The sequence below is a fragment of the Rousettus aegyptiacus genome, unplaced genomic scaffold (genome assembly GCF_014176215.1).
Source record: "Rousettus aegyptiacus isolate mRouAeg1 unplaced genomic scaffold, mRouAeg1.p scaffold_m13_p_4, whole genome shotgun sequence".
In the NCBI taxonomy this organism is placed as follows: domain Eukaryota; kingdom Metazoa; phylum Chordata; class Mammalia; order Chiroptera; family Pteropodidae; genus Rousettus; species Rousettus aegyptiacus.
Genome location: NW_023416307.1, coordinates 129,934,464 through 129,961,783, shown reverse-complemented (window position 1 = coordinate 129,961,783; position 27,320 = coordinate 129,934,464). Strand labels below are relative to the sequence as shown.

The window sequence follows — 27,320 nt, the reverse complement described above, 5'->3', positions numbered from 1 at the left end:
GGGAGCCCGACCCTCTACACAGGGACTCGGTACGTCCCCCATCTCAGCAGCTTCCGCCAGGAGACCTGCTTGAAACTACACCATCCCAATAGGGAGTGCAGTTGACCTGACAGGCAGCTCGCAGAGAACTGCACCCGCTGCTCCAGGTACGCCCCCCACTTGGGCAGTATAGGGGTTTGTGCAATTCCCGTACAGGGAGTCTTCACCCAAGACCACAGCCACCCCTCCGCGGGGTATGTGGATTGCACGGTTACAGGATCGGGGCCAGCGATGGCCTCACTGGCCAGAAGGGCTGCATATATGGCAGCCAGTTGCTTCTCTATCGAGAATACCGCGTTTCTGCACCTTTCCATAACTAGGACTAGAAGCCTATCGGCTCCTTCTGGGGACCGTGCTTCTGCCACAAGCCGCATCCAAACCCTGTATGGTCCACCTGCACCGTAAGCAGGAATGGGGGGGCTGGATCTACTGCATGTAGAGTTTGGGCCTGTGCTACAGCTTGCTTTGTAGTCTTAAAGGCCTCTTCTATCTCAGGGGTCCAATCCCATTGAGCACCCCATCACACTAGATGGTGCAGGGGTCACAACAAGGAGGCAAAATGAGGAATGAACACTCCAAAACCCCAGCAGTCCCAAACAGGTTTAGAGCTACTTCACGGTTTCGGGTTGGGAGTATGCTTGCTTCTTATCAATCACCGCCTCTGGGATTAATTTTGTCTTATCCGACCAGACAAATCTCAAGAATTGGACAGAGAACCCAGGTCCCTGGACCTTGTCCTCATTGACTGCCCAGCTCCACTCGGCAAGAGCTTCTCTCAGGCTGGTTTAGTTCTGTAAGAGAATCAGAGGTTAGCATTATATCATCAATATAATGATACAAGTGCACTGCGGGTGATCGTTTCCACGTGGCTAAGACTTGAGCCACTAGACCATGGCACAAAGTAGGGCTGTGCAGATAGCCCTGGGGAAAAATGAGGAATGTCCACCATCGCCCTTTCCAGGTGAAGCCAAACTGTTCTTGACTTTCTAGGGCTATGGCAATAGAGAAAAATGCATTTTCCAAGTCCATCACATAATGGTATCGTCCAAGTTCATGTGACAACCGGTCCATGATGTATTTGACGTTTGTTGGTACAGCGGCTTGCAGGGGCAGCGTAACCTTATTTAGCTCCCAATAGTCAACTGTCTCGCACCAGGAGCCATCAGGCTTCTCCACTGGCCACACGGGGATGTTGTATGGGGTAAGAGTAGGATGAACGACCCCAGCTTCTTCCAGCTTCAGAATGGTGCATTTTATTTCCTCATGGCTGCCCAGCAGTACTTCGTATTCACTCCCTGGGTAGGCTGGGGCAACACTTACAGAGCATGGTGTGGATGTCCCCAGATAATAGTTTTTACCAACCAGATACCAAGGCAAAATTTACCAGCAGTGGTATTTATAGTCAAGCCTCACAAAACTTCCACCCCCAAAATGTACTCCTGTATGGAGGATATGTACACTTGGTGTGTCCGAGGAGGCAATCTGCCAATACCCAATGTCATAGAGACCTGCCGCACACGAATGATTCGACCCCCATAGCTTTCTATGGTTACAGTGGGCCTGGAAAACTTGTCCGGATTCCCATAAAGCAGGATGGCATCAGCACTGGTATCCACGAGGGCTAATACCCTCTGCACATTATAAGAGGGACCAATGTATAGTCAGTTTACATGAGCGTCAGGTCAGCTGGCTCCCCTGCCAACCGGATGTCCTGGCTGAATCCCTATTCAGGGAGCTAATCGGCCAGCCACATCTCACAGATTGTGGCTTCCCCGGGAATGGGGTGAACTGCTGGTCAGGCCGGCTGATTCCACAGCGCCAGCAGCACTTCATTAGGTCGCTGCTCAGTCTTTTCTGCAGCAACCCCTGCTGCGAGGAGATCAAACCACGTTTGCCTGTGGCTCACTCTCACTGCCGATGGGTCTGGGCACTGCACCGCCACCCCTTTCAGCCACACCTCCATGCACTGACCAGTGTGGGAGTGCCAGGGGTGGTACGGCACGCACTTGGGTGGAACACTACTTGTGTTCCAGTTCCACATCCCCCAACCTTGCCATGGTGGACGTTACCTCGCGGATCCGCCTATCCACATTAGGGGACAGCAGTGCTGCCATGATGCTCAAAGTACCAGCCAGGCCAGAGGTCAAGATCAAGTCTTTCATATGGGTTATAAATACCTCCTCATCAGGGCTAGTGTACTGGGCATGAAACTTCATCTGTCGCATGCCCATTTCCCTCATTATCTGGATCTAAGTAGGTGGTCCATCTGCTCACAGTCTCTGGCCTCTCCCCAGGGTTGGCCCACACTGTCCGTGCAGTGAACATGAGCCAGTTAATGAGGGAGCGGTGGCCTGCACCCCACGCCGTCCGTGCCACATTCTGGCGGTGCTGTTGCAGGGACGGTATCGCCGTTACAGAGGCCAGCTGAGCCATCTCTTCTGGAGATAATTCAGTCCCTTCGGCCCCATCATCCCACAGCTGCAGCAGCCACCTGGAACCATCTCCCCAGCTCTCTGCCGTACCTGCTTCATCAGGTCCAGAGTTCGGTGAGGGTGTACTGGATCAAGGTGGTATGCTTTTTAGCCATGAGGGGGAGGGGGGCACTATAAGCTTGATCCCCGGGGCCAACGGCTGCTCTCCTTCAACCTGCTGCCGTATCACCGGCCGCGCCTGCTGCGGTGTTGTCATTGGGCTCCCAGACTGGGACGCTGGCAGCGACCCGTCAGGGCCCTGCAGCATGCGTTCCGCTGCTGCCTGCCACCTTCCCAGCGCTTCTTCCTGACCTTGCAATTACTGCACCCGCTGAGCCTCGTCCTGAACGCCGCAGCACCGCCAGGAACATCCAGGCCACCCGACCCGCTGCCTCCCAGTGAGCAGTTGGGACATTGGGCTCCAGCAACTCCAGGGCTTTCCCAACATCATCTGGACGTGGCTTCACTCCATGCCAGTCCTCCGGGGACGTTCACATAGCCAGATACGTGGCCACAGGGCACCACTGGGAGGCAGCGGGGGCCACATGTCCTCCACTCGGGTATTCTCCACCTGGGGACCGTCCAAAGAGCTGGGGGCTGTACTCACCTTCTGGCTACAGCACGTTTCAGTGCCGAGCTGATCAAGAAGGGGTTTCACTGGTGAGACACCCAGTTGAAAGAATGCACGAGGAGCCGACATGAGGTTGAAACGGCAGGCACCAGCTTTATTGCAGGGGGCACATGCCTCTGCGCTAGGGGGCCGCATGGGCTTTATATATGTCAGAGAACAATAGTAGCATCCTGCCACACATGCGTGATAAACAATAAGATGGGTCATAGTTGCATAAGTTAGGTGCAGGCGCCTTACTACATTAACATGACGTTTTAAATCCAGAGTCTTGCCTCTAGCCATGAGCCTGGATCACAGCCAGACCCGGACCTAGAGCCATGAACAACAAAGGTTTTGTGGCATCCTAAAATGAGAGAGCTGTAAAGGAGTCTCGGGCTTCCATGTTCTTACAGATGGAGATGGCAAAGCCCAGAGTCCAAAAGCCTGCATTCAGTCACTGAACATTTGTCTAATGAGATGGATCATGATAGTGTGGAACATGGAGGCTCTTTACTCAGTGCTCCAAGTAGACACCTTGGTCCTGGAGAGGACAGGGGAAGGAGAGGACAAGCTGGGTGAGGAGGACATTTCCGACTGGGCACCTGTTCATTCAGACTTCAGCAGTGTTTATTTTCCTCCAGGACACCTTCCCCACAACTTCCTCTCGCCTTTCCTTCTCTCCCACCGCCATCTTCTTTCTCTGCTTTTGTCCCCTCCGCCCTTCCTTTCCCTTCCCTCTTCTAGGTGGGATGATTAGATGGGGAAGGAAATGGGGCATAGAGGGAAAAAGGAGCACAAACAGTACGTTTTGGAAAAACAGTCTAAAAACTTAATTGGAACCTCCCCCATCTCCAATCCTACCATTTTCTTGATCAGGAATTGGCAGACTACAATATGCTGCTGCTTTGTGTAAATAAAGTTTTATTAAAACACAGCCACGGCTATTCCTTGACATCTTGTCTATGTCTGTTTTCATACTACAATGGCAGAATTGAGTAACTGCATCTGAGACCGTATCCACAAAGCCTAAAATGCTTGCTCTCTGACCTTTACAGAAAAGGTTTGTTTACTTCTGGCCTAGTTAAGTGCTTCCCCAAGAGTATCCTGCAGAATTCTAGTTCTGCAAAAAATGTTACATAGATTTTACTGCAAAGAAAAGGATTCTCAGATCAAATAATTGTGGAAACCCTGCTTTTTAATCACAGAACCTCTTAGAGCCTTTAATAAGTGAACATGCATTGTGAATTTTGGAAGGCATGCAGCATTGTCACAAGAACCCTTTACTTACAGAGCTCCTGATGGGTATAGAGTTCTTCAAGAATACACTTTGGGAAATGACTGTTTAACAATATCCAAGATATGTTACTAAGTAAGTAAAGCAAGGTGTGCCTAGTACACACTCATCTGTATAAAACGTGGGAGGGGAAGTGTATTTAAGTGTTTCCTTGTGCATGTTTCAGTTATCTCCCAGAAGGTCCATAAAGAACTGGTAACACCACTCACCTTCAGCTCAGAGAGAGATTTTCACTATATTTATTTTCTGTATTTTGACTGTTGGATCATGCCAATAGACTTTATTACCTAAACAATCGATTAATCAGTCAACATAATTAAATTTTAAAACAAAAATGTAAACTGGTAAAACACTTTGGAAAACAATTTGACAATTTTTAAGAAACTTAAGTATACACTTACCATATGTCGTTTGGTAGAGGTTCTACTCCTAGGTGTTTACCCAAGAGAAATGAAAACATATGTGCATACAGACTTAAAACGAATGTTTGTAGCAGCTTTATTCACAATAGTTCTAAACTAGAAATGACCTAAATATTTATCATCAGATGAATAAACATACCAATTGGAGTATATCCATATAATGGAATACTATTCAGCAATAAAAAAGGAACGAACCACTGCTATATACAGCAAGTGGATAAATTTCACAGATGTTTGGATAAATTTCACATGTTATACTGAGTGAAAGCCAGACACAAAAGATTCTATCTAAATCCACGTAAATGAAAAAAATCTAGAACAGATGAAACTAACCAGTAGTGATGGAAATCAGATCATTGGCTGCCTAAAGTAGGTGTAGGGGAGGAGATTTGACTGTAAAGGGGTACAAGGGAACTTACCAGAGATACAGAAATGTTCTATATCTTGATGATGGTGGTGGCTACACAATCACATATGTTTGTCAAAACTCATCAATTTGTACACTTAAAATGCATGGATTTTATTGCATATAAATCATACCTAATAAACTTAATTTTAAAAAGAAGGAAATGTCTTTCTGAACCACTCAAAAGGAAGCAATGAAAGAGGAAGGCGTATTCAGTAATTAGAAGATGGGTGATGTCAGTCCTCCTGTATAAGTATAAGCAGGATAAGCCTCTGCCCTATAACGTGGGAACCCCAGAGGAACAGAGATGAGCAGACCCTGCCTGCATCTGTTTTTTGTTTATTCGAGCTGGCTGGAAACCAGGTCTGCAGGAGCAAAGCTGCTCCACCTGGGTGAAGGTCCCCACTCACCATAAATAAGTCTGGGACCCTTTCTCCTACATGCCATGAGCTGGATCAACTATGCTATATGCTGTCCTTGATGGTGTTACCTTTGTTTCTGGGACCTTGCCATTTCTAAGGGTATGCCCAGCATCATTTGGGGTGTAATAGCTGGTGAAAATATCAGCAACACATTTGACTTTGCTACAGCCTGGAAATCTTACTCCAAATGGACCGTCCCCAGCTTACAAACCAATTGGACTCCGAAGTAAAAGACAGTAAAGACGCTTTTTGACTCTTAGAACACATTTCCTAATTGAAATAATATTATGGACAGTAAATAATAATAATAATAATAAAATAGAAAAAAAGCCAACCTCTAAAAGTCCACCAGAGTAAACCAAGACATCAAAGTCCTATGCTAACCTCATTGTAGCCAAAGTTCTCATTCCCACTTTAAGGCCAAGTGTTCTTTATTTATATATATATATATATATATATATATATATATATATATACACACACACACACACACACACACACACACACACACACACACACACACACACACACATACTGGGTATAGGAATCAGCCTAATCTTCAGACCTTTGAAGATAAGTCCCCTCTCTTATGACAGTAAAAGACCCAGTGGTCGTCTTTGCTTACGGATGTCCGTGTGTAATCTAGCAGACATGTCTAGGCAAGAATACAGACCCACCGGGGACTGTAGCACATACATGAGATGGACATGTGGCCAGGTCTGGGTAGGATGGGACTCAGAGCCGGCATGCAGAGTAAGATGGACCTAGGCTTCCAGCCTGGCTCTGCCACTTACCAGATGTGAGATCTTGGGAAGATTATTGCTGTGAGCAAGAAAAGCAGCTACCGAAGTAACACTCTTGAACGCATTTGTGTCTTTCCATAATGCCAGGTTTATGGAGTGGAAGCTACAGGTAAACTAATCAAGTACCCATGCAGGTTAACACAACACACAGAGAAGGAAAGTACAGTCTTACTCGACAGAGCCAAGGGATGAAAGCCCTTAGCATCCCCAAAGTGAGCTCTGTTGACTTGGGGTGTGGAGAGCTGCACATGGGTCCCAGGCCAACAGCTGTGATGGGTCAGAAGGTCAGAGTCTTTGGCTCTGGCACATCCATTCGTGATGCTGTTGGGTTAGGCTTGAGCATCATCTGTCTAAGGTGTTCAGCTTATATGGACCTTACAAGGTGGGACCCTCATGCGTATTGGCTCCTGCAAGTGGAAGCTGATGTTTCTGTGGTTTGGGGCATTCTGGTCACACCCTAAGGGCGTTCCCATCATGCACAAGTTGACATTACTGTCATGGCCCCCATGGAATTCATTTTGTAAAGTCTGAAGAGTCTTCATTTCTTTACAGTTTATACAATCACTTAACCTCTTTGCATGTTGCCTCATCTTAAGTTAGCTGTGATAATAATACCTAGGTTATTGAGGGTTTGAGATGTTATTGTATGGTTTACCGAGATAATGTAGGAGTCCCATTTACTATTCATGTGTAACAAACCACCCCAAAACTCTGTGGTTTTAAAACAATAACACCATTTATTTTGTTCACAAACCTGCATTCTGGACAGAACTTAGTGAGGACAGCTTGTCTCTGCTTCTCTTGACATCATGTGGGCTGAAGTCACCTGAAGGTTTGTCCACTCACAGTTGGGGGCTTAAAGAGCTGGGACTCCTTGGGCATCTCCATCTCTGTGTGATCTACCCAGCATGGCAGCTTCAGGGCAGTCAGACTTACCACAGGTCACCTTTTATTAACTCATACGGGAACTTGGAACTCATCTTGTCACTTCTGCCAAAGTGACAGGCCTTCCCAGATACAAGGGGAGGGAACGTAGACTCCATCTCTCTGTGAATATTAACATCACACTGTGGGAAGAACCTGTGCGATAGGATATTTTGGTGCAGTTCTATTTGGAAAATATAACCTGGAGTAGTAGTAAAGTACATAATTCAGTACCTGGAATGTAGACCGAATAAACGATACCCATCTGACCATTTCTACCGCTGCCATCACTGTTAGTGCTCTCACTTCTATCAGTAGTATTAGCATTATTGCTGTTAATCCTGATGCGGCTGTCACTGCTGATGTGCTGATGCTTGCCCCACCCTTGGTGGGTTAGAGCCACAGACACAAAAGCTACCTCCAGGAAATTATTCAATGGGAAAACACTGCTGGCCCAAAATTTCTGCAGCATAATTCACAATGAGTGAAGGTGATGTGTGCATTGTGAGCAGGGAGGCTATGAATACACAAGGGGGCAGAAAGCAAACTCAGGCTTCTGTACAAAAATGAGTTTGCTGTGCACCTGCAGCCTCCTTGCCCAGTGATGATGGCCCGTAGAGCCCTTTCTTCCCAGCTCTCCCCTCCCACTTTACTTGGGAAAGAAATGTGGCATAAGTTTACTGAATTCTTTAACCCACACTACAATGCATGGACTTCTCAAAACTCACAACCGAGGGCCAAATTTGGACTTCATCAATTGAAAGGTGTCTACTAAGAGCCCAAGAAAAAATAGACCATAAATCCAAAGTGCAAAATCACAGAGTTAGTGTAGAGTCTTTTCCTGATGGAAGAGGATCTCTACAGCCACCCCTCATCCCCCACTGCCTTTCATGATGCTCTCAGGAAGCAGCTCTAGGTAGAAACTGACCTACTTGTCACTGGCGGGCTCCTGAGCTAGTGCAGGAGCACTTTCTGAATCTGGGCTTCCCCAGAAGATTCCACATCCACTGGGAGTTGAGCACAGCACAGAGGAACAAACACGTATTGAGGTTGTACTTTACAAATGCAAATTAATTTCACCATGGGAAGATAGTTGAGATTCCTTTTGTTCTTGGCTCACTTTAGATTAAGAAGGTGCAGAGGACCAGGGACCAGGCCAGGCCAGATAGCATTTGTTTCCAAAAAAAAGCTACATCTGAAGTTAGCCAAGCAGAGCGGGATGGAGCGTTGCTGTAGGCCACCCGACTATTTTTATTTGAAACTTACTAAATGCCTAGATGACTTCCTGTGTGGTTTCCCTCCCTACCTCTTCTCTGTGACTATCCTGTGGACAGCATGGTCTTCTCTAGCAGAACCAGTTAGACGCTGCTGCACTCTCTTAGACCATATCTTTCAAACTTTGGTGAGATCAGAATAACCTGTAGGTTTCTTTTTAAAACAATACAGATTGTCTAGCCTGTTCCTTGAGTTTCTGATTCAGTGGCTCAGGAGTGGGGACCTAAGGGTCTCTATTTCTAACAAGTTTCCCAGGTGGTGCTGATGCTGCTGGTGGTCCACACTCCTGGCAGTGCATGTCCCTGTTACAGGATTTATTATATTCTGCTTTTCATTACTATTTTTATAGCAAAGACTTAAATTAATACTGTCCAGGATGACGCTGGACAGGGCAAATTTCCCCAAGTGCGGGGGGAGACCAAGCCCTGCACTGAGAGAAGAGGGTCCTTTGGCGGAGAGTGTAAAAAGAATTCAACACACAGGCCAAAGTTAGAACCAATAGGAAAGTTTATTAGGAAAGGGGTAACACTCTGCAGAGTGTGGTCTCCTCTCAGAGGCAGAGAGTGAGAGGGACAGAGAGAGAGACAGAGTAAAGTCACTGAAAGGGACCCTGAGTATTCAGGGAATTCAGTTTATATGTCATTTTTTAGTTTCCATTTCCTTTGCTATGGATGTTAGTGAGGAAGGGGAAGAGTATGTAGCATGAAAAGGTAGGAATATGTAGAACGAAAGGCCTGCTGCCAGTTCCCGCCTTTAATCCTTAGGCTCCCCATGCCTTTAGCCACAGGGAATGACTCTTGGGTCCTGTTTCCCCTTCACAGGTGTGGGGAACGGGCTGTCAGCAATCCAGCAGAACTCTTCCTTTGTTCTGAAGGTGTCCTCCTGGCCTGGCTGCAGGGCTGACCAGCATAATGCAATCTCTGATTGTGGCTTCATTAACATTTTAATTCGCTTGCCTCCTCCCTACATTAAATGGAAATATAATATGAACCACATATGTAATTTTAGATTGTATAGTAGCCATATTAATAAAAAGATGAAATGAATTTCAATAGATTTTATTTAACCAAATATATCTAAAATATTTCAATATGTATTCAATACAAAAATTATTAATGGGTTATTCTACTTTTTTGTACTGAGTCTTCAAAAGTAGGTATGTATTTTATATTTACAGCACATTTCAATTTGAAGCAGCCACATTTGGAGTGCTCAGTCGCCTCATGTGGCTAGTGGCTGCCATACTGGACAGTGCAGACTTAGATAATGCTCGCTGTGCACTAAACGATGTTATAAACTCTGTATATGTTAACTCATGTAATCCTCACAGTAATCTTGTGAGGTAATTAGTATTATTAATCTCATTTTACAGGCGAGGGAACCAAGGCACAGAGAGCTGAAGTAACTTGCCCAAAGTCACCGAGCTAGAAAGCAGGGAAAGGGGGTTCGAACCTTGGCAGTGTGGCCGCAGGGTTAGCCGCACAGTGCTTAGACGGGACATGCAGTAAATATGTGCTGAATGAATTAAGCGAATGAGAGAGGAAAATGAGGTAGTGATGAGGGATTTGTCAAATGTTCAGCCAATAGGATTGGGTGTCCCCAGTCATCGCTCGTATATGACTGGGTGAGAGGGAATATTTTTAAATTAAACGTGAGATTGCCTTTTTAAAGGAGCTTCCAAGCTAATGGAAGAGTGTAAGAAAATACACAATGACGAAAGGAAAAGTCTTACGTACTATCATTGACTGTGGCATTCACGATTAGGGCGACTGGAACCCAGAAGGGGTACACCAAGGGAGGCCACCCAGAAGTAGCAAATCCTTAAAAGGATGTTAAATGAGGTGGAAGGATTATGAGAGAGTGAGACACAGGAAAGGACCGAGGAGAAGGAAGGATCGTCTTCCCGGCAGCGGCAGCAGCAGCACTGACCGAATGCCGTGCTCTGCACACCTGGCTCCCTGGAAGCAGACTGAGCTGCACATCTGCATACAGGAGGGTTTCTGGAAGTGTTCCCAGAATCAACACCTTTAGGAGGGTGAGGGGAGCAGGATCAGGCAGGGGGAGAAGCTGGGCTGACTCAGTTACACCACCGGAGGCTTTAGCCAACCCAGCAGGGAGCTCCGGAGCTCCATGGCCCTTCATAGTCCCCCCAGACTGAGGCCAGGGGACCAGCCCTTTTAACCCCACAGGAACCAATCATTGGATGCAGGTTTCCCAGCGGGGGTGGGGGGAGGTAACTTTGAGTGATGCAGCTCTCTTGAACTGAGACCAATTGCTGAGGAGAAACTCAGCTGTGTGGAAGGAGGAATCTGGGCGGTGGACTACAGTGTCCACTACACCAATACAGTGCAAAATCTAAAGAACAAATGAGAGAACTTCACAGGGAATGGAAAGCAGCAGCCTGACTCTGAATGTAGCCAGCTTCTCTGGGAAATTGAAACAGTTATACAACTAGTGAGTGGATTTACACTTGGTTCCAGTGTCCTTTCTCGCCACACCTCTCCAGGAAAAAGGAGATTGAATAGAACTAAACACCCTTTATTCAAAGTGTCCTATTCCTAGATCTGTAGGATTGTAACACTGTGTGTTCTAGAATCTAAAAGAAATTCGGACCGTGTTTGGGGGAGGGAAGTGCACACTTACCTATGTGCCTCGGGCACCTGAGCTTTTGGGTCCTGTGGCTAGAGTAAAGGGAAAACAGCTAAACAAATCTCAGTGGCAAGGAACTACCTCTTCTCCTCAGCCCCCAGCCTAGGAGGTAGAGGCAGCTACCTTCCTACCGCTGAGGAGGGGGTCTGCAAAAGACAACATCCCTAAAGAGGGTCGTGGCCGTCCCTACACCGCCCCAAGCTTGGCCTGGGGATTAGAGCCTTTCAGGGAAGTGCTTCAGTCCTGATCCTGATTATTTTTATTGGGTTCAAATCAGAGACAAAGTTTGAACTGTGCCTCTGGAGTAGAGCCAGACCAGAGTGGAACAGCCCTGAAGGGCCTGATTCTGCATGGTCATCTGCTTGTCATCTCCAAGGTCTGCTGAAATTAGGACTCCTTTGATCAGGTGGTGAGCTCACTGGGAGCAGAAGTAATCAAGCATTATCACTAATGGGCTTTTGTAGCTGGTACTGTCCACAGCTGGAAACAGAAAAAAAAGTAGAGAAGGGGAATATACATTTACATGTGCATCTTAGCTACCCTCGAATGAGTGACCTTGAATAATTCTTTTAAGCTCTCTAAACATCAGTTGTAGGGAACAAAACCCACCTCACAAAAGTTTTATGAGTATAAATCAGTTTGCACATGTAAAATACTTGCAAACGTAATTGGTGCTTCATAAGTGTGTTCTTATTCTGAACATCAGCACACTATAATGTATGCTAAAGTGTTTCCCACCCGTGGATAAACTTACCTTTTCAGAATTTGTCAGAATTTTCTCTGCCAGTATGCATTTTATTACCCATGGTGGGAAATAAGGCAATAGCAGCCATTTCCATGGTAAAGAAACATAATGCTATGCTTAGCATTGCCCTCAATAAATGTGTGTTGAATGTGTGAATGAGGAAATGAGCAAATGGAGGAATGGCAGTAAGAGAGCTCAGGTTTCTCCTCTTCCAGGAAGCCTTCCTGGGTTCCTCCAGCTTTCATGGGTTCCCTGTCAAGTGGCTGCACAGAACATCTGCTCCATCCAACACAGTGCAGAATGACCACCCTCCATTGTTTTCTCCTTGCTCTTCATGTTTGTTTTTGTTTCCTCGGCTTGACATGGACAAAACTTACTGGTGTTTCCTTCAGAAAGCTACCTCCAAGGCCATGTTGAATTAGTCAGGTACCTAAATCCACAGATTTATAACTAAAAAGAACAATGAAGAAGTAAAGGATGGATACTCTTAAAATCAAGACATGGGTTAAGATTTGTCTTTTTCCAACTTGAGGGTTTTATGAAGATTGAGTACGATGATATATAAAAATTACTCGTTTGAGTGCCTGGCATATAGTAGGTGCTCAGTAAGTAGAAATTTAGAATTAGTGACAGTATCAGTTTCAGTACTGAGGAGGAGGGACAAGAGGGGAGGAAGATTTTAATGCCCAAACAGACACAGCCTAGAGGGCTGCATTTCAGAATTCAATTGTGAAATCTAATTCATGCCTAAAGCCTAAATTATACCTTGGAGTAGGGGCATCCTGCCTTGAAATGGGAAATTGGGCAATTTCACAAGGATGCACAGCTGTGTTTCCTGAGCCGTTTTGTTCCAGCCAAACTGGAGCAGGCAGTGAACCGGCGGTAACCTAACCGAGGAGAGCGGTGCCAGGTAGCCTGCAGCCAGTCCGCCAGCCGGCCGAGGAACAGCGAGAATACCAAGCAGCCTTGCAGGACGCCCAGGGAGGAGCTGCAGGGGCTCGGGGCAGGCGGGCGGGTGTGCCACAGAGCAGCCAGCCTTCTTTGACATCAGCCCCTGAAGCTCTCCCTGCGCCCTGCCCACCCCCCTCCTCGCAGACACTGCTACTGTCCCTTCTAGCCACCTCCTCTCTGGCAGGCTCTTTGGTGAGGAGGAGGGGATGCTAAGAGATGACACTTCAGGCTGTCAGCAAGCTCCGGAGGATGTCAGGTGAACAGCCCTGATGCTGTTTTTAGGTAAGTGACTCTCAGGCGTGATCAGGCAAGGACCTGGTGTCTTTTTTCTTTTCTCCTGGTTTTTGAGAATTTGAAGCTAAGGGTAGACAGATGCTGGTGTGCTCGGGTCAGGTACCTCAGCCTCTTTGGGAAGGTCCCAGGACTCTTCAGGGAGTTCCCCAAGAGTCCCAAAGGTCCTATTATGCTTGCTGAGGAGCCCACTGGACCAGACCCCAACTGCGGGTCTGCAGGCTCTGCAGGAGTCACTTTCTTGGGTTTATAGGACACACCACAAACTTCTCTAGGGCATGCCGAGGCCCTCCATAGCGTTGCCCTGACAGCTGCCTCCCAACAGTAAGTCCTCCTGTTTGTCCTACTTCCTGACAGCTCTCATCGAAACCTTTCAAGGGCATACACCTCGGACCAGGAAGCCAATACTGGGACTTGTCTGTGAACATCCCAGATCCTGGGAAACATGCTTACACAGCCCTTTAGAACTTGGGAAGGAAAGGAAGGTCAACTTGCTGCTGTAATTGGGAATGGAACCTACAGTGAGAGGTGCAGTTGTTGGGGAGGGTCTTGGGAGGGAAGTGCAGGAAGTGGGTTCCATCCCTGCCTGCTCCTGCCTCACTTGTCATATGAAATGTGTGTTCATTTGAACTGGTTAATCACTGACAAGCAAAGTAAAAAATGAGGCACATATACACATGGGTATGTGCAAGCATGCGCGTGCGCACATACACGCACACCCCCATACTGCCATACCACAGGACTCACATCACTTACTGCATTCAGTGGCATGTATGGAATTTTAAGTATTCTTTCACTCTCAGATTTTTCAGACAACATCCTGCTCCTAGCAGAAGTCAGACAGCAAACTAAATTCTGAGGCTCTAGGTCTCAAGAAGCTCACAGTCCCAGGGGAGTGACCTAAATGTAGTAAAAGTTAAAACCACAGCTACCACCTTTTGAATGCCTGGCACCGTGTGGGGCTTCTGGGCCTCTTAGCTCATATTCCCATCCCTGAACGAATCCTAAAGTCAGGCATTATCATTCTTGTTATACAACTGAGGAAAACAAAAGTTTAACTAATTTGTTAAGTCCCACAACCAGGAAGTTAGAGCCTGGATTGAACCTAAATCCCACTGAGCCCCAGGTCTGTGCCTTCCAACCAGGCCCTTGACTGAAGAGCTCTGCGGGGAGTTGGGCCACAATATAGACAGGAGCAGAGTGCCCCGGGAGCACTGCTCAGGGAGACCATTTTCTGTCCAGAAGAGGTAAGGGATCTTGACCTTGTGTGGACAAAGTGACAGTTCAAGTTGGGTTTTTAGAGATGGATGTGTCATCTCCTAGCAGGAAAAGGGGTATGGGCAAAAATTTTGAATGAGGAGGTATGTATCCATGCCCAACACGTTGTATAGCTTCCATGTGTAAATGGAATGATGGACAGTCTAGCCCTGTGGTAATGATAAGCTCTGATTTTCGTGCAGCCTGCGGCCTTGGTCAAGAAAGCTGTAACTGTTTATGTCACATGGGTGGCATTACCCTGACCCCTCAGTTGGAATTTGAACAGGTTAAAAACCCATATGTTCAGGCTCTTAGTCCCTCTGGCCATTTCACCTCCAAACTCCACACTTGGCGAATATTAAAAAGGTGAGAATCAGAGGGGATATAGATAGATGCAGCAGAAGTCATGGAATTTTTTTCCCCTGTCTCTTTCCCTAAGTAGTATCCAGAACACATCTGTGAGTGCATGGTCTCACACAGGGTGCCGGGGAAGCTGCCTGCAAGCCTCCTCCCTTCAGCCAAGGCCCCTTCCAGGGCCCACCCCGCTGGGATGGCCGTCTCACCTCTGTGGAACCAGTTTTCTTTAACTTCGGAATAGTTTTAATCCTACAAAAAAGTTGCGGAGGTGTAGCAGAGTTCTTACATGTCCCACACCCAGTTTCCTATTATCGTGACTGTGGTGCATTTGTCCTGATTAATGAACCTATATTGGCACATTATTCTGAGTACTTGGTTCAGATCATCTTCATTTTTCCCTAATGACCTTCTTCTGTTCCAGGATCCCATCCAGGATACCACATTGCCTTTAGTCGCCATGTCTCCTTAGGCACCTTTTGGCTGTGACAGTTTCTCAGACTTTCTTGTTTTTGATGACCTTGACAACTGTGAGGAGTATTGGTCAGGTGTTTTTAGAATGTCCCTTAATCGTTTTTTTGTTTTGTTTTTTTTTTTTTTTTTTTTTGAGTGTTTTCCTTACGATTAGACTGGAGTTACAGGTTTGAGGAAGGAAAGCAACAGGTGTAAAGTTCTGGTTTTTTGTCAAGGGCACATACCATCACCATGACTTTGTCACTGTGGATGTGACCTTGACCACCTGGCTGAGGCAGTGTTTATCCGGTTTTGTGCTGTAAAACGTGGAACATTTTTTATGAGCCTTTCCTTTTCCTTTGTGAGAGTACAAGGCAGTCTGGAATGATACATTTGTTTTTGTTTTTTTTTTTTTTTCCCGTAATGTCAGTGAGATGTTGCCTGAATATTAAGCATCCTGTTATTTTGTTAGAAGTCGAATTGACCTTTTCATCCGTCTAATTCTGACCCTCATTTTTATTTGTTTGGGGAAAGTCTTCAACGGGACGTCTTTGGTGTGTGCATTCATGCCCCTGTCATAACAGATTTTCTTCCCTTCGAGAATGGCAGCTCCTTGAAGGACATGGCCATATCTCAACATGCGGGCACCATGGACTAGCCTCCAGCCTTATTCCGTGTGTCCCCACAGACCACAAAGTGCATATGTGCCAGGAAGCTTCATGGCACTTCTATTATGCATTTGTTCCTTTCTTCCTTTGTGTAGACCAGAGAAGTCGTGATGCTGTAGAAAGAGCCCAGAATTGAGATGTTTCCCTTTCCTTGAGTCTGGGCAAGAGAGGAGGACAGTAAGGGAATCAAAATCAAAATCAGCCTGTGGAGCCCAAGCACTAAAAAAAAAAAAGAAACCCAAGTTGAAAGCCAGAGTGGTCACTGAAAGAGCTGAAATTTCACTTCTACATAGATGGTGTTCCAGTTACTGCTGCCACCCCAAAACGGTGGCTCGAAGCAGTAAGTTACTTTGTTCATGAATGTTGGGTTTACTCAGCTAGGCAGCTCTCACTGGGGGCCTCTTATATGGTCGCTGGCTGGGGTCGTCTCCCAGGCTTCTTCACTCTGACATCTGATGCCTGGCTGGGCTGGAACAGCTGGGGCCCCTCAGGTTTCCCCCTCACTCTCCACATGGTCTCTCCACACGCCCTCCATGTGGTGGCCTCGAGGGAGCAGGACTTCTCGCATGGGGCTGAAGGCCCCCAAGAGAAACCTGCAGAAGCTGCAAGACCTTGTCTGCCCCGACCTTGGAAACCACGTGGTGTCACTTCTGCTTCCCTCTGTTCATTGAGGTCACAGAGGCTTACCTGGGTTCCGTGGGCAGGGAAGTAGACGCCACCTCTCGGTGGGAGGAGTGTCAGAGAACTTGTAGATGTGATTTTCAACCACCACACTGGGCATCCAGGCTGGCCAAGCTGCCATCTTGTTTAGTGCCAAGATGGGGTAGAAGGACTTCTTAGACTCCAGGGACTCTGTCATAGGGCTTAGAGGCAATGGCGATGTCTGGCAGTAGAAACCTAGTTTAATGAGGAGCTCTACTTAAAAGAAGATATTTTAAATTACAAGGAAAATGAGTTAGAACTCTGTTTATGTGTGTAAGAGAAAAATGTATGTAACATGTCTTGTATGTGTGTATAAGCAATTCTAACAGAAAAATTTTACCATTAATTAAGCAGCATGTGCATGAGATCCAGGATTAGGGAAAAAGAGGAAATTACAGCAGGGATTTCCAGCTCTTAAATTGCACTACTCCAAATCCTGTCCCATCTCCTCCCCCCAACCCCACCCTCCATTCTCCATCCCCCTCCCAGGCCCTGGTCACTTGGCAAAGTAGAAAGTAAAGTTAATTGATTGGACTGGATTGTTAACAGAATGCCAAATGTGTCACATAGAGCCCTGAAATGGAGATAGAAGGAAATAGGTAAAAGGGAAGAAAAGTCAAAAGACCAATAATAGAAAATCAGTTCCCAATACATTGTAGATCATTGCTTTCATTGTGCAGAGCAGCCTGCGGGGTAGGCAGTGAGAGAAAGTGGTTTAAATTATACACTCTGGAGCCAAGCTGCCGGGTTCAAAGCACAGCTCACCATTCCCCAGCTGTGTGAGAGCAGGCCGGTTTCTGTACCTCTCTGTGCAGTTCCTCAGCTGCAACAGGGAGGAGCTAATAGTTGTGAGGGTTGTGTCAGGATAGGCTTAACCCTTCAAGCAGCACAGTATGTAGAAACCATGCAGTACACACTAGCCATTTCTTTCTTCACCTCCTTGCCTTTGCCAGATGTAAACATCATGTCTAATATGAACGGTAGGAACCAACCACATAAACAGAGGGGAGGGCCTTTTTTCCCCAGGTCCTGGGATCACATACACATTGGAATTTTAGGTAGGAGGAGGCCTTCATGGATATCAGGGCTCCCATCAATCTGAGGGTTTCCACCCCACACTCACACTTCTCCTTATTCCAACATGCTTTAAAAATCGGTTCCATATTTAAAGCATGTCAAGCTAGATTTTAGTTTTAGTCTCTCTTACATATGTGGAATTAGAACCTCCAGAATCCATTATGTAAATAGATGCAAATGGCTTGCAAAGAGGCAGTAGCCCCAGATTGGGGCGGGGGAGCTCGATGAGCAGGCCAGCACAAAGGGCCGTGAATGAAAATTGCATCTGTTAGGGTTGAAGGCCTTGCACCGCTATTGTGACAGTGTGCCACTCTTTGTATTCAGTTGTTAACCTTTTGCGCCCAGAAGGAGAGGTAAACGCTTGTCTCATTTCCATACTGTAGGTGACAGTGGAGGTTGAAGGTGTTTGGGCAATGCAACATTGTAGCCATTTTTATGATGCAAATGAAAAGTTGCTTTGAAATAATTTCTGTGATGCAGGCTGTGTCCCCAACCAGCTGTGTATTCTTGGACTATTCACGTCACTCCTTCCATTTGCCCCGCTGTGAAATGAGAGGATCAGATTAAGTTACCTCTAGGGCCCCTCTCATCCAGACAGCTAAACGTTTTCCTCCAGGTAAAAACCCTTCGTAGCCAGGACGGCAGTGTCTATTTACTGTACCGATGGTCTACTCTAAAGCAGGAGTCCCGAACCTACTGGCTGTGGACCGGTACCAGTCAGTGGCCTGTTGGGAACCAGGCCACACAGCAGACTGTGAGCGGCAGGCCAAAGAGCAAAGCTTCATCTGTATCTGCAGCCGCTCCCCAGCGCCAGCATCACCACCTCGGCTCATGTGTCAGGTCATCAGGCATTAGCTTCTCATAGGAGCACTGGTCCCTGGTGCCAAAAATACTGGGCACCGCCGCTCTGAAGCGTAAAGAAGAAATGGCTAAGGGGCGCTTTAACAGTCCTAGAGAGAAAAATAGTTTAAGGCGCCGTAAAGGCAAACACATTTACTTGCACTATCAAGTCTTGCAGCAGGAAGGGTTCCAGTCATAGCCCCTGGGATGCTCCTGGTGGGAGAGGCAGGGGAATTTCTTTCCCTGAGTATTGTGAATACAGGGAAGTGTTAACCCCTCTGCCTCGAGTGCTGCAGAAGTGCTGGAGGCGAGGGTGGCTCCTCTCCCTCCCCCTACCCCGTCAGTCAGCGAGGTCTCTCTGAAAGCTTTGCACTGCCCTTGATGGATGCCGCTGCCCAGAGACTGCTGTGTCCTTGGTCTCTGGCTTCCAGTTGTAGCCAACGCATCTGGTATTCCACCCCAGGAATGCTCTGGACCCTGCGTTTTAATTCCAGCTGGATGCAGGTGGAACCAGACAGCCCCTCTCTGCCACAGCCACATAGGCCCCCTGCAGGAGTGAGGAGGTGCCTCGGAATGTGCACCCAGGAGCACGGGGCAGCCCTTGGCCCCCGGGGTGGAGCTGCTGGGCATGTAAGCGCTCCTCTCTCAAGACAGTTCGAGAGACCGTCTGCTCAGCTCCTGATTGGTTTCCAGTGAATTTGAGTCGCCCACTCTGGGCAGCTTATAACTTGCCCTTGTATTGATTTGCCCTGTCTCGCTCATCTCAGACCCTTATGGCTTCCCAAAATAAACTATGGGCACTCAGCCCCAGTCTCTACTTCTTTTTCTGGGGGGTCTCTAACACGAGACACTCAGGCTGCCTTAACAGTACCACAAAGTGGGAGGCTTTAACAACAGAAATTTGCGTTCCCACGGTTTTGGAAGCTAGAAGCCCAAGATCAAGGTGCTGACAGTATTGGCACCTGACGAGACCTCTCCCCCTGACTCGCCTGTGTCCCCCCACCGCTGACCTCTCATGGCCTGCTCTTTGCGCGAGCATTCCCGACCGTTTTTCTGTGTGTTCTAATCACCTCCTCTTACGAGGACACCAGTCGTATTGGATTAGGAGCCACCCTCATGGCTTCATTTTACTTTAATCACCTCTTTAAAGGCCTTATCTCAAATACAGTCACATTCTGAGTTACTGCAGGGCGGGGGACGGTGGGGAGGATTAGGGCTTCAGCGTATGAAGTTGGGGATAACACAATTCGGGTAACCAAGGCACTCAGGAGCCAAGCAGAGGCTTATACAGAAATATCTCTCAAAACATCAGATGTCTTGATGCCAGTTCTAAGAATAAATCATCCTTGTGGTATTAAACTGCAAAGGAGGGGCTGAATAACCCTGAACTGGTCAGAGCATAGCAGCGGGCTGTTACTTCTGTGGATGCAGTTCCCTCCCCCCCCCCCCGCCCGCCCCTCGTCCTCCTTCTGTATCACTGGTGATGATTGACCAGAAAGAGCATGCATTTTGGATACAGCCCTGGTTTCATATACTTCTGCTACCATACGACTTGGAACATGTTACTTAATCTCCCTGAGCCTCAATTTCCTACTCAGTGAGTGGTTATGAGGATTAAATCGAGTGTGAATGACTGGGCTGGAATGGGTGCTCCGTAAACAGTTTTAAGCATTGGCCTGAATAAGCGGAGCACACTGCTGATGTCTAAGCTCGATCACGAACGAAAGTTTAGAAAGAATTGTTGCTTAGGGCAAATTGTCGATCCTAGAGATCATGGGTGCTGAAGTCTCCGATGTATCTCCAGTCCCTCGGCCTCCGTCCACCCACTGATTTAGAAGTGCAGGGTGAGGGGGATGGGACAACGGTCCACTCCAAGAACGCACTCCACACCTAGGTTGGAGGTGGCCCCAGGGGTCACCCTGGGACTTGCTTCAAAGGCACGCCAGGAGGTGACTCCCCCCTCTCTGCTTCCCGGAAGCTCACCAGCATCCCTGCCTTCCCCTGTCAGCAGCTTAGCTGACCATCCCAAATTGCCAGAAATCGCCACCAGGGACCCCCTTTGGCCATCCATCCTGCTGGAATGTATTGGGGGAGGGAGGTTCCAAGAGAGGGACCAGAAGAAGACAGCTCTCTGCTCTACCATAGCCTGGTCAGCGAGCAGGGCTGAAGGAAGGGCACGAGAGGGAGTGACCTGCGTGTGAACCACAGCTCAGAATCAGGCCTCAGAGTCTGTCAGGCTGCTGCTTCAGGCCACGTGTTTGTTGCCCCTGGGTGGCCAGTCCTTCAGTCTATAATCTGAATTGGTCCTATGTCCTCACATTTACGTCAAGTATTATTTTTAATGATAAGCATACGCTGTTGTGATTAAGCCTCATATATTTAGAAGTGTTTTTAAATTTATAAGTTTTCGTTCTTGTACATTTTCTCAATGAACTAAAAGCATACCCGCTGACCATTATGCAAAATCCACGACTTTGTTTTAATGCTCAAAAGGGTTCCGCCTACTCAAAAAGTCCAGGCATCAGCAGTGATTTCCCACAGAGAGTGTAGCTGCACGAGCAGTGAACACTGAGGACAACCAGAAGACCACACCTTCTCGTCCCGCCTCTGTGCTAAGTGCTTTACAGGCGCCTGATCCGGTCGCCCTCCTCTAGACCCCTGTTCCCTTCTGCCTGCACCGAGATGCCCCTGCCTTTCTTCGGGACTGTTTGTGGATTTATGCCAGCTCATCCAGGGCCAGAGACTGCCCTGTTCTTTTTTGTATCCTCCAAGGTCGAGGAGAGGGTAGGCCCTCCGCAACTGTGGAGAGAGGTCTGTTCTTTTGTACTTTTGTCCAGTTCGTAAATGGAAGACTGAGAAGAAGTGTGGCTGAGGGTGGCTCACACTAAGCCGCAGCTTCCCTGTGGTCGAGCTGGCCTTGACCACTCCCTGGCCGCAGAGGGCCCCCAGGCACTCAGAGGCCACAAGCTGTCATCCTGCTCCCAGCCCCAGCCTATTCTGAGAAGCTGACTTGGGCAGAAGACTGCTGGCCTTTCAGAGGCATGTGGGAAAGGATGGGCCTGGCCAATTTAGCTGGCTCTGTCTGGTTCCCCTGGAGCTGGGATCTCTTCCCACAGTGCTGGGTGGCACCCACCTAACAGACCTGCCCAGTTCCACGTGACTCCGTGTCCGGGGAGTGTCGGGCAGCAGTGTGGCCCCCCGGAGGGCTCCCCACCTTTCCCTTGCGTTCCGCCACGTCACAGGTTCATGGATTAGGAGGCCCAGGCACCGAGCCGCTCCCCGGGTATTTTACCTCTTCTCTCTGTCTCCCTCTCAAGGCTCCCTCCTGACCTTGGCACTGACCGAAGCACTGGTATTTGCTGCCCAGGAACCGTCTCCCAGGGAATCACTTCAGGTCCTCCCTTCAGGCACCATGGCGACAGCACCCCTCAGCTCTGCCAGACACTCCTCCGTGGCGGCTGCCCCCACCTCTGCAGTGACACTGACCCCCCATCCCGATGGACGCTCCTCACAGGCCGAAACCCCCACAGCAACGATGACGCCCCATCCAGATGGACGCCCCCCTACGAACGCCGTCTCCACCATTATGGCAACAGCAAGCACCCCCTCTGCCGAAGGCCCACTGACCACAGGGCCCCTTCCTGCTGCCATGGCAACCACATCCTCCCACCTGGAGGGCCACCCTCTGGGGGAGGCTGGGCCCACCATCCTGCTGACAAGGCCAACTGGAGCCACCAGCCGTCCCACCGCAGGACCTACCCGGGCTACCACACGCAGGGCCCCCAGGCCCCCCGGCTCTTCCCGAAAGGCGGCTGGGAGCTCCTCGCGTCCTGTCCTGCCTGCACTCGGTGGCCACTCCGGAAGGAAGGAAGGCTGGCGGGGAAGAAACCAGAGCTCCATGCATCTGGGGCAGAAGAGGCCTCTGGGGAAAATCTTCCAGATCTACAAAGGCAATTTCACAGGGTCTGTGGAGGCTGAGCCCTCCACCCTCACCCCCAGGAACCCATTCTGGGGCTACTCCTTCTCACCACAGACCCAGACAGTGGCTGCAACTGTGGCACCAAGCAGGACCTCATGGGCACCACCCGCTACCCCCCAGGTGCCCACAGAGGACAGTCCAGGCCTTAGCAGAGCAGACCGGGGGGGTGGTCCTACCTTCACCAGCCGAGGAGGGGAGCCGGATGCCACAGCAGCCTCAGGTGCCCCTGCCAGCCCACAGCCTGCCCCAGTGCCTTCTCAGCACCCTCGTGGTGACCCCCAGGACAGTCCTAGCCCCAGCAGCTCCTGGCTTACTGTCACCCCTGGAACCAACAGACCTCTGGCCGCCAGCTCCGGAGTCTTCACGGCCGCCACAGGGCCCACCCAGGCTGCCTTCAGTGCCAGCGTCTCCGCCCCTTCCGAGGGGATTCCTCAGGGAACATCCTCAACCCCACAGGCCCCACCCCAACCCCCCGGGGTCTCAGAAAGCACTGCTTCCCGCGCCAAGGAGGAGGCTGTGGCCACCCCCACCGTGACCGACAGGGTTCCCAGTCCTTTCTCCACGATGGTATCCACGGCCACCGGAAACTTCCTCAACCGCCTGGTCCCTGCGGGGACCTGGAAGCCTGGAACTGCAGGGAACATCTCCCATGTGGCCGAAGGGGACAAACCCCAGCACAGAGCCACCATCTGCCTGAGCAAGATGGACATCGCCTGGGTGATCCTGGCCATCAGCGTGCCCATCTCCTCCTGCTGTAAGTGCCTCGCCCTCTCCCCACCCGCCCCCTCACCTTCCTCCCCCTCCGCCACATCAGCTTGCCCATCTCCAGAATTCCTTTGTCCCAGAGATGGGCAGTCCCCACGAAGTGGGCTACAAAACTTTTTAGAATTCCGAGAAAGAAGGTGGCAAGACAAAAAATCATGGGTTATTTTTGCCCCCTCCCCATCCATGGCTCTGCCAGGCTACAGCTCAGGCATCCACTGGTTATAACCCTTCATTTGCAGAAAAACACCAAGCTGGAGAGGTGACGTGGCTCACCTAAGACTCCAGAGTTGGAGACAGACCTGGAATGAGAGCCCAAAGCACCTGCCTTACAGCTCAACTCAGTGCTCTTGTCATGACACCATCCTGCCCCATTTACCTTCAGGGCTGACCTGCTAGTGCCTGTAGGACCAAGACAGCATAGGTGAAAGTTGTCATGTCCAAATTTACAGCCTCCAGGGAGCAGAGCCCTAACCGACCTCTCCTGCGTCATGTCCACTTCCCCCAGCCTTTCCTCTCCTCGCTCATCTCTTCTCCTCCCCTCTCTCTTCCCCCAAGGAAGGAGAGATGAAGCTTTGATCTTGCAGGAAGTTCTGTTAGCCTTGGCAAAAACATAATTCAATTCTTGTAGCTAAACTAAAGCTTGAGCGTTACCTGAGAATTTAGCTATTCTCACCCCCCTCCTACCTCTTTCATTTGTTAATGGGTGGTTTGAGCTGGATGCGGGGTGGACCTCATCAAGGTCTTTTGCTTCCACTGGTATTGGTGAAAAGGGCTCTCCCCAGGCCACCAGCGCCTCCTTGCTGCTTGCTGCCTGTCATTCTTTAATGAGGAGTCGGGAGGCTTTCTCCCTGATAGCTCCATAAAAAAAAAACCTGATGCAATCGCTCAGGACCTTAGGGCTTCCTTTCTGTCTTCCCCATGTACTTGATCCTAGATTCTTAGAGTTTCTCTGATAACCTCACAGGAATCCTCACTGATCTCAGCCTCAGCCTCACCCCACCCGCACAGAGTTATCATCCGGCCTCCTTCCGAATCTTTCAGGAGTGAGAACTCCCCCTGGCCCCGTGATCCTCACTCATTGGACAGGCCATTCTCCTCTGACCCCTCTGGTTGTTACCCAGCTCTCTTGGGGGCCTGACATTCGCTTCCTTGTAATTTTCACTCTGTGGTCCTAAGCCACATCCTCTGAAATCACACAAAAGCAGTCGATCAACTCCTGAAATGTTTGGAAAGGTTCTTGAGGCCAGTCTGCTCAGTGTCCAAGCTGCGCTCTTGCTTCAGGTCTCCGCAGGGCAGGGCCCTCAGTGCCCTGGCCCCGCCTCCCTCTCCCCCGCCCCATCCCCGTCTGCCCCTCCAGATGGCCTCCAGCTTATCCCTGCTCCCCCAGAAGGGAGAGCACAGCATTCCACATGCCCAGCCATGCGGAGGAAAACGGATGATGGTTCCTTTGTGTGGACGCTCTGGTCCCCTTCAGGCAACCTGCACTGGCATCAGCAATGTCGGTCGTACTGTCACGTCACACTGTGCGCTCACCCTGGTCTCTAGAGGAACAAAGTCCCAGGAACTTTCCACAGAGGAGGCTGTTAAGCCAGGTCTCTCAGCCCATGCTTGTGTCTTGGGTCGTTTGAACATTAGTGCAGAAGGTGTTTGCCTTTAAAATGATTTCTGCCTGGCATTGTACTCCAACAAGATCTTTTTCATCTAGATTTTGGGTTCTTTTCAGGAGCCACCTTTCCCAGCTTTTTGTCTCTCATAGTTGATAAGCAAAGCCAACTTTCCACGTTGGGGTGGCAGGGATGGGGAGAGCCTACTTCGGCTCAAGGATCTAATTCAAGAAAAGTGACAATGTTTATAGGTTGCACATTTCATTGTTTCATTAAGCAGCTCTCTCTCTCATTGACATACACATGTATTCTTAAAACTGTGATTGCTCCCTTCTAAAACAAAAGAATGATGAGAAAACATTGTACAATGAATTATTAATAATGATCATATTAGAAAAGTAACCACATTAGAAACAGCTTTCTAATTTTCCATTCTTTACATGTCTCTAGGCTCTAGAAGACAGAGTTCCCATCATTTTTAATAATTCCATCCCTAAAACAGACTAGCCAGAGGAATAAAATAATGACAGAAACAAGTAAACACATTGAGCAAGGAACACGCCTTACAGGTGGGGAGTAAGTCACCAGGTGAAGTGACATGCCCAGGGCCCCAATCACACGTGAGTCAGCCCAGATCTGGTGGTAGAATATGTCTGAGTCAACGCAGTATTTCCCGAGTGCCCACTGTGTGCCAGGCACTGTGCCAAGCACTGGGGAGTCGGAGGTGTGGGGTGTGGCTCCTCCCCCACTCCCAGATCCCTCTCCCCACCTGGGCTTCCTCTGTGCCTGGCTGGACAGCATAGAGTAGATCTAGCCTTTGCAGTCACAGGCCACACCCACCTGGGTTTTGCAGCTCTAAAAAGACTTCTCCAGCCCTTTTGCTATGTATGAGTTTGAGATTAAATCAGACCTTACTGCAAAGGCAGAAAACCCATGGGCCGCCTAAGCCGTTTATGATAACGTCAGCCAAGATAGAAGCAAGGACAGGGTCTGGAACTGCAGCTCAAAAATGCTTCTGGCACTGACTGGAGCCCGCAGGTGCTAGGGATAGAACATATGACTTTGTAAAGGATGACATGAAAGCTTTGTTCAAGCAGACTCACAGCCCCGCTTCCTTTGGCATCCATCTGCATCTCCAGCATCCACGGGGAAAAACTAACACAGCCAAGAAGCCCGTGAGGCGGGCTCTGCTAAGGCCTCACGCAGGGTCCTGCCTCCGCTCTGGCCTCCTCCACATCAGCCGCCTGCCCTTGGTCACAGCCCCAACTCCTGTGGGACCGTCATCAACCCTGCAAAGGCCCAGATGAGAAGGACAGTAAGATAGAATGCGTGTCCCACTTCGGAACACTGCGTTCTTTCAACACGCAGATGAATGACTTAGCAGACCGTCTTCATAGCCCAACCCTACTCTGGTCATCAGGCCGACAGACCTCTTTCAGGTCTAAGGGCCCCATCTCAGACCTTCCCAGCACTGACGCTTATCCTAAAGCTCCGTCGACAGCTCTCAAAGAAGGTTTTTCCTCCTTTGCCAGTTTGCCAGGTAGTTCGGGCATCCGGCTGGTAGCAAAGCACATGCATAGATCTCCACGCGTCTGACTTTTCAGACCAGCCGCCCTGCCCTACTTCCCTCCATCCACCGGAAGCCAGACTTCAAATGGCCAGGGCCGCCGGGCAGGTGGTGATCCCCTGCTCTGGAAGCAGGGGCTGGTCATAGCAGATACCAAGCCTGGCCATGGAGGGGTGTCATCAGTACCACCTGCCCTTCCAGCTCGCAAGCCCCTCCCAACGGCTGAGGGCATCTGTGCCAGACCAAGAAATGCTTTGTCTCCTGAGCCTTGCCAGAGACAGCCACCCCGGGTTTCCTCTGTGCTGGGAACCGAATTAACTGGATCCAGGCCACGTTTGGCCAGGGCAGGGAAGCGGGTCTGAGCTGGTCTCTGCTGCCACCATCAGGACAGAGCCCAGAACCTGCTGCTAGAAGCCTCGGGGCCTGGCACTGAGACCCTAGCTCACTACTGTCGGCGCCCGGGGTTCTCATCAGGAGGTCAGTTTTGTGTCTCTTCCAGGCTCTCTGGCCTGTTCTGCACTTGCCACGTCCATTCTTGAGAATGTCTCCGCCCAGCCTCCCTGGGAAAAGGTAGGGGCATATGGGGGCGAGAACGAGAAGCAAGGCCAGCTGCAGACGTTTTTCATCATCGATCCAGTTGAGCCCAGCCAGGGCAGAGGAGCACCTCTCGCTGACCCCGGGTGTGTGAGGGGCCATGTGCACCCTGCCCCGGAGCAGTCTGGCTTCCCTGTAGATGTACAGTAAATGTCATA

General features: G+C 49.3%; 1 protein-coding gene across 22 annotated transcripts in view; it reads left to right on the top strand.

Annotated features, from left to right (window-relative positions):
* TMEM108 (transmembrane protein 108) overlaps positions 1-27,320 on the top strand; it is a 473,125-nt gene that overhangs the window by 434,418 nt on the left and 11,387 nt on the right. For 21 of the 22 annotated variants that reach the window (XM_036220017.1, XM_036220011.1, XM_036220015.1 and 18 more), the window contains one exon: positions 21,971-23,386. In XM_036220017.1, the coding sequence (XP_036075910.1) occupies positions 21,971-23,386 (1,416 nt within the window). Of the gene's footprint in view, positions 1-13,195; positions 13,294-21,970; positions 23,387-27,320 lie in introns of those variants that run through there. The other variant, XM_016140316.2, reaches the window with a different exon arrangement.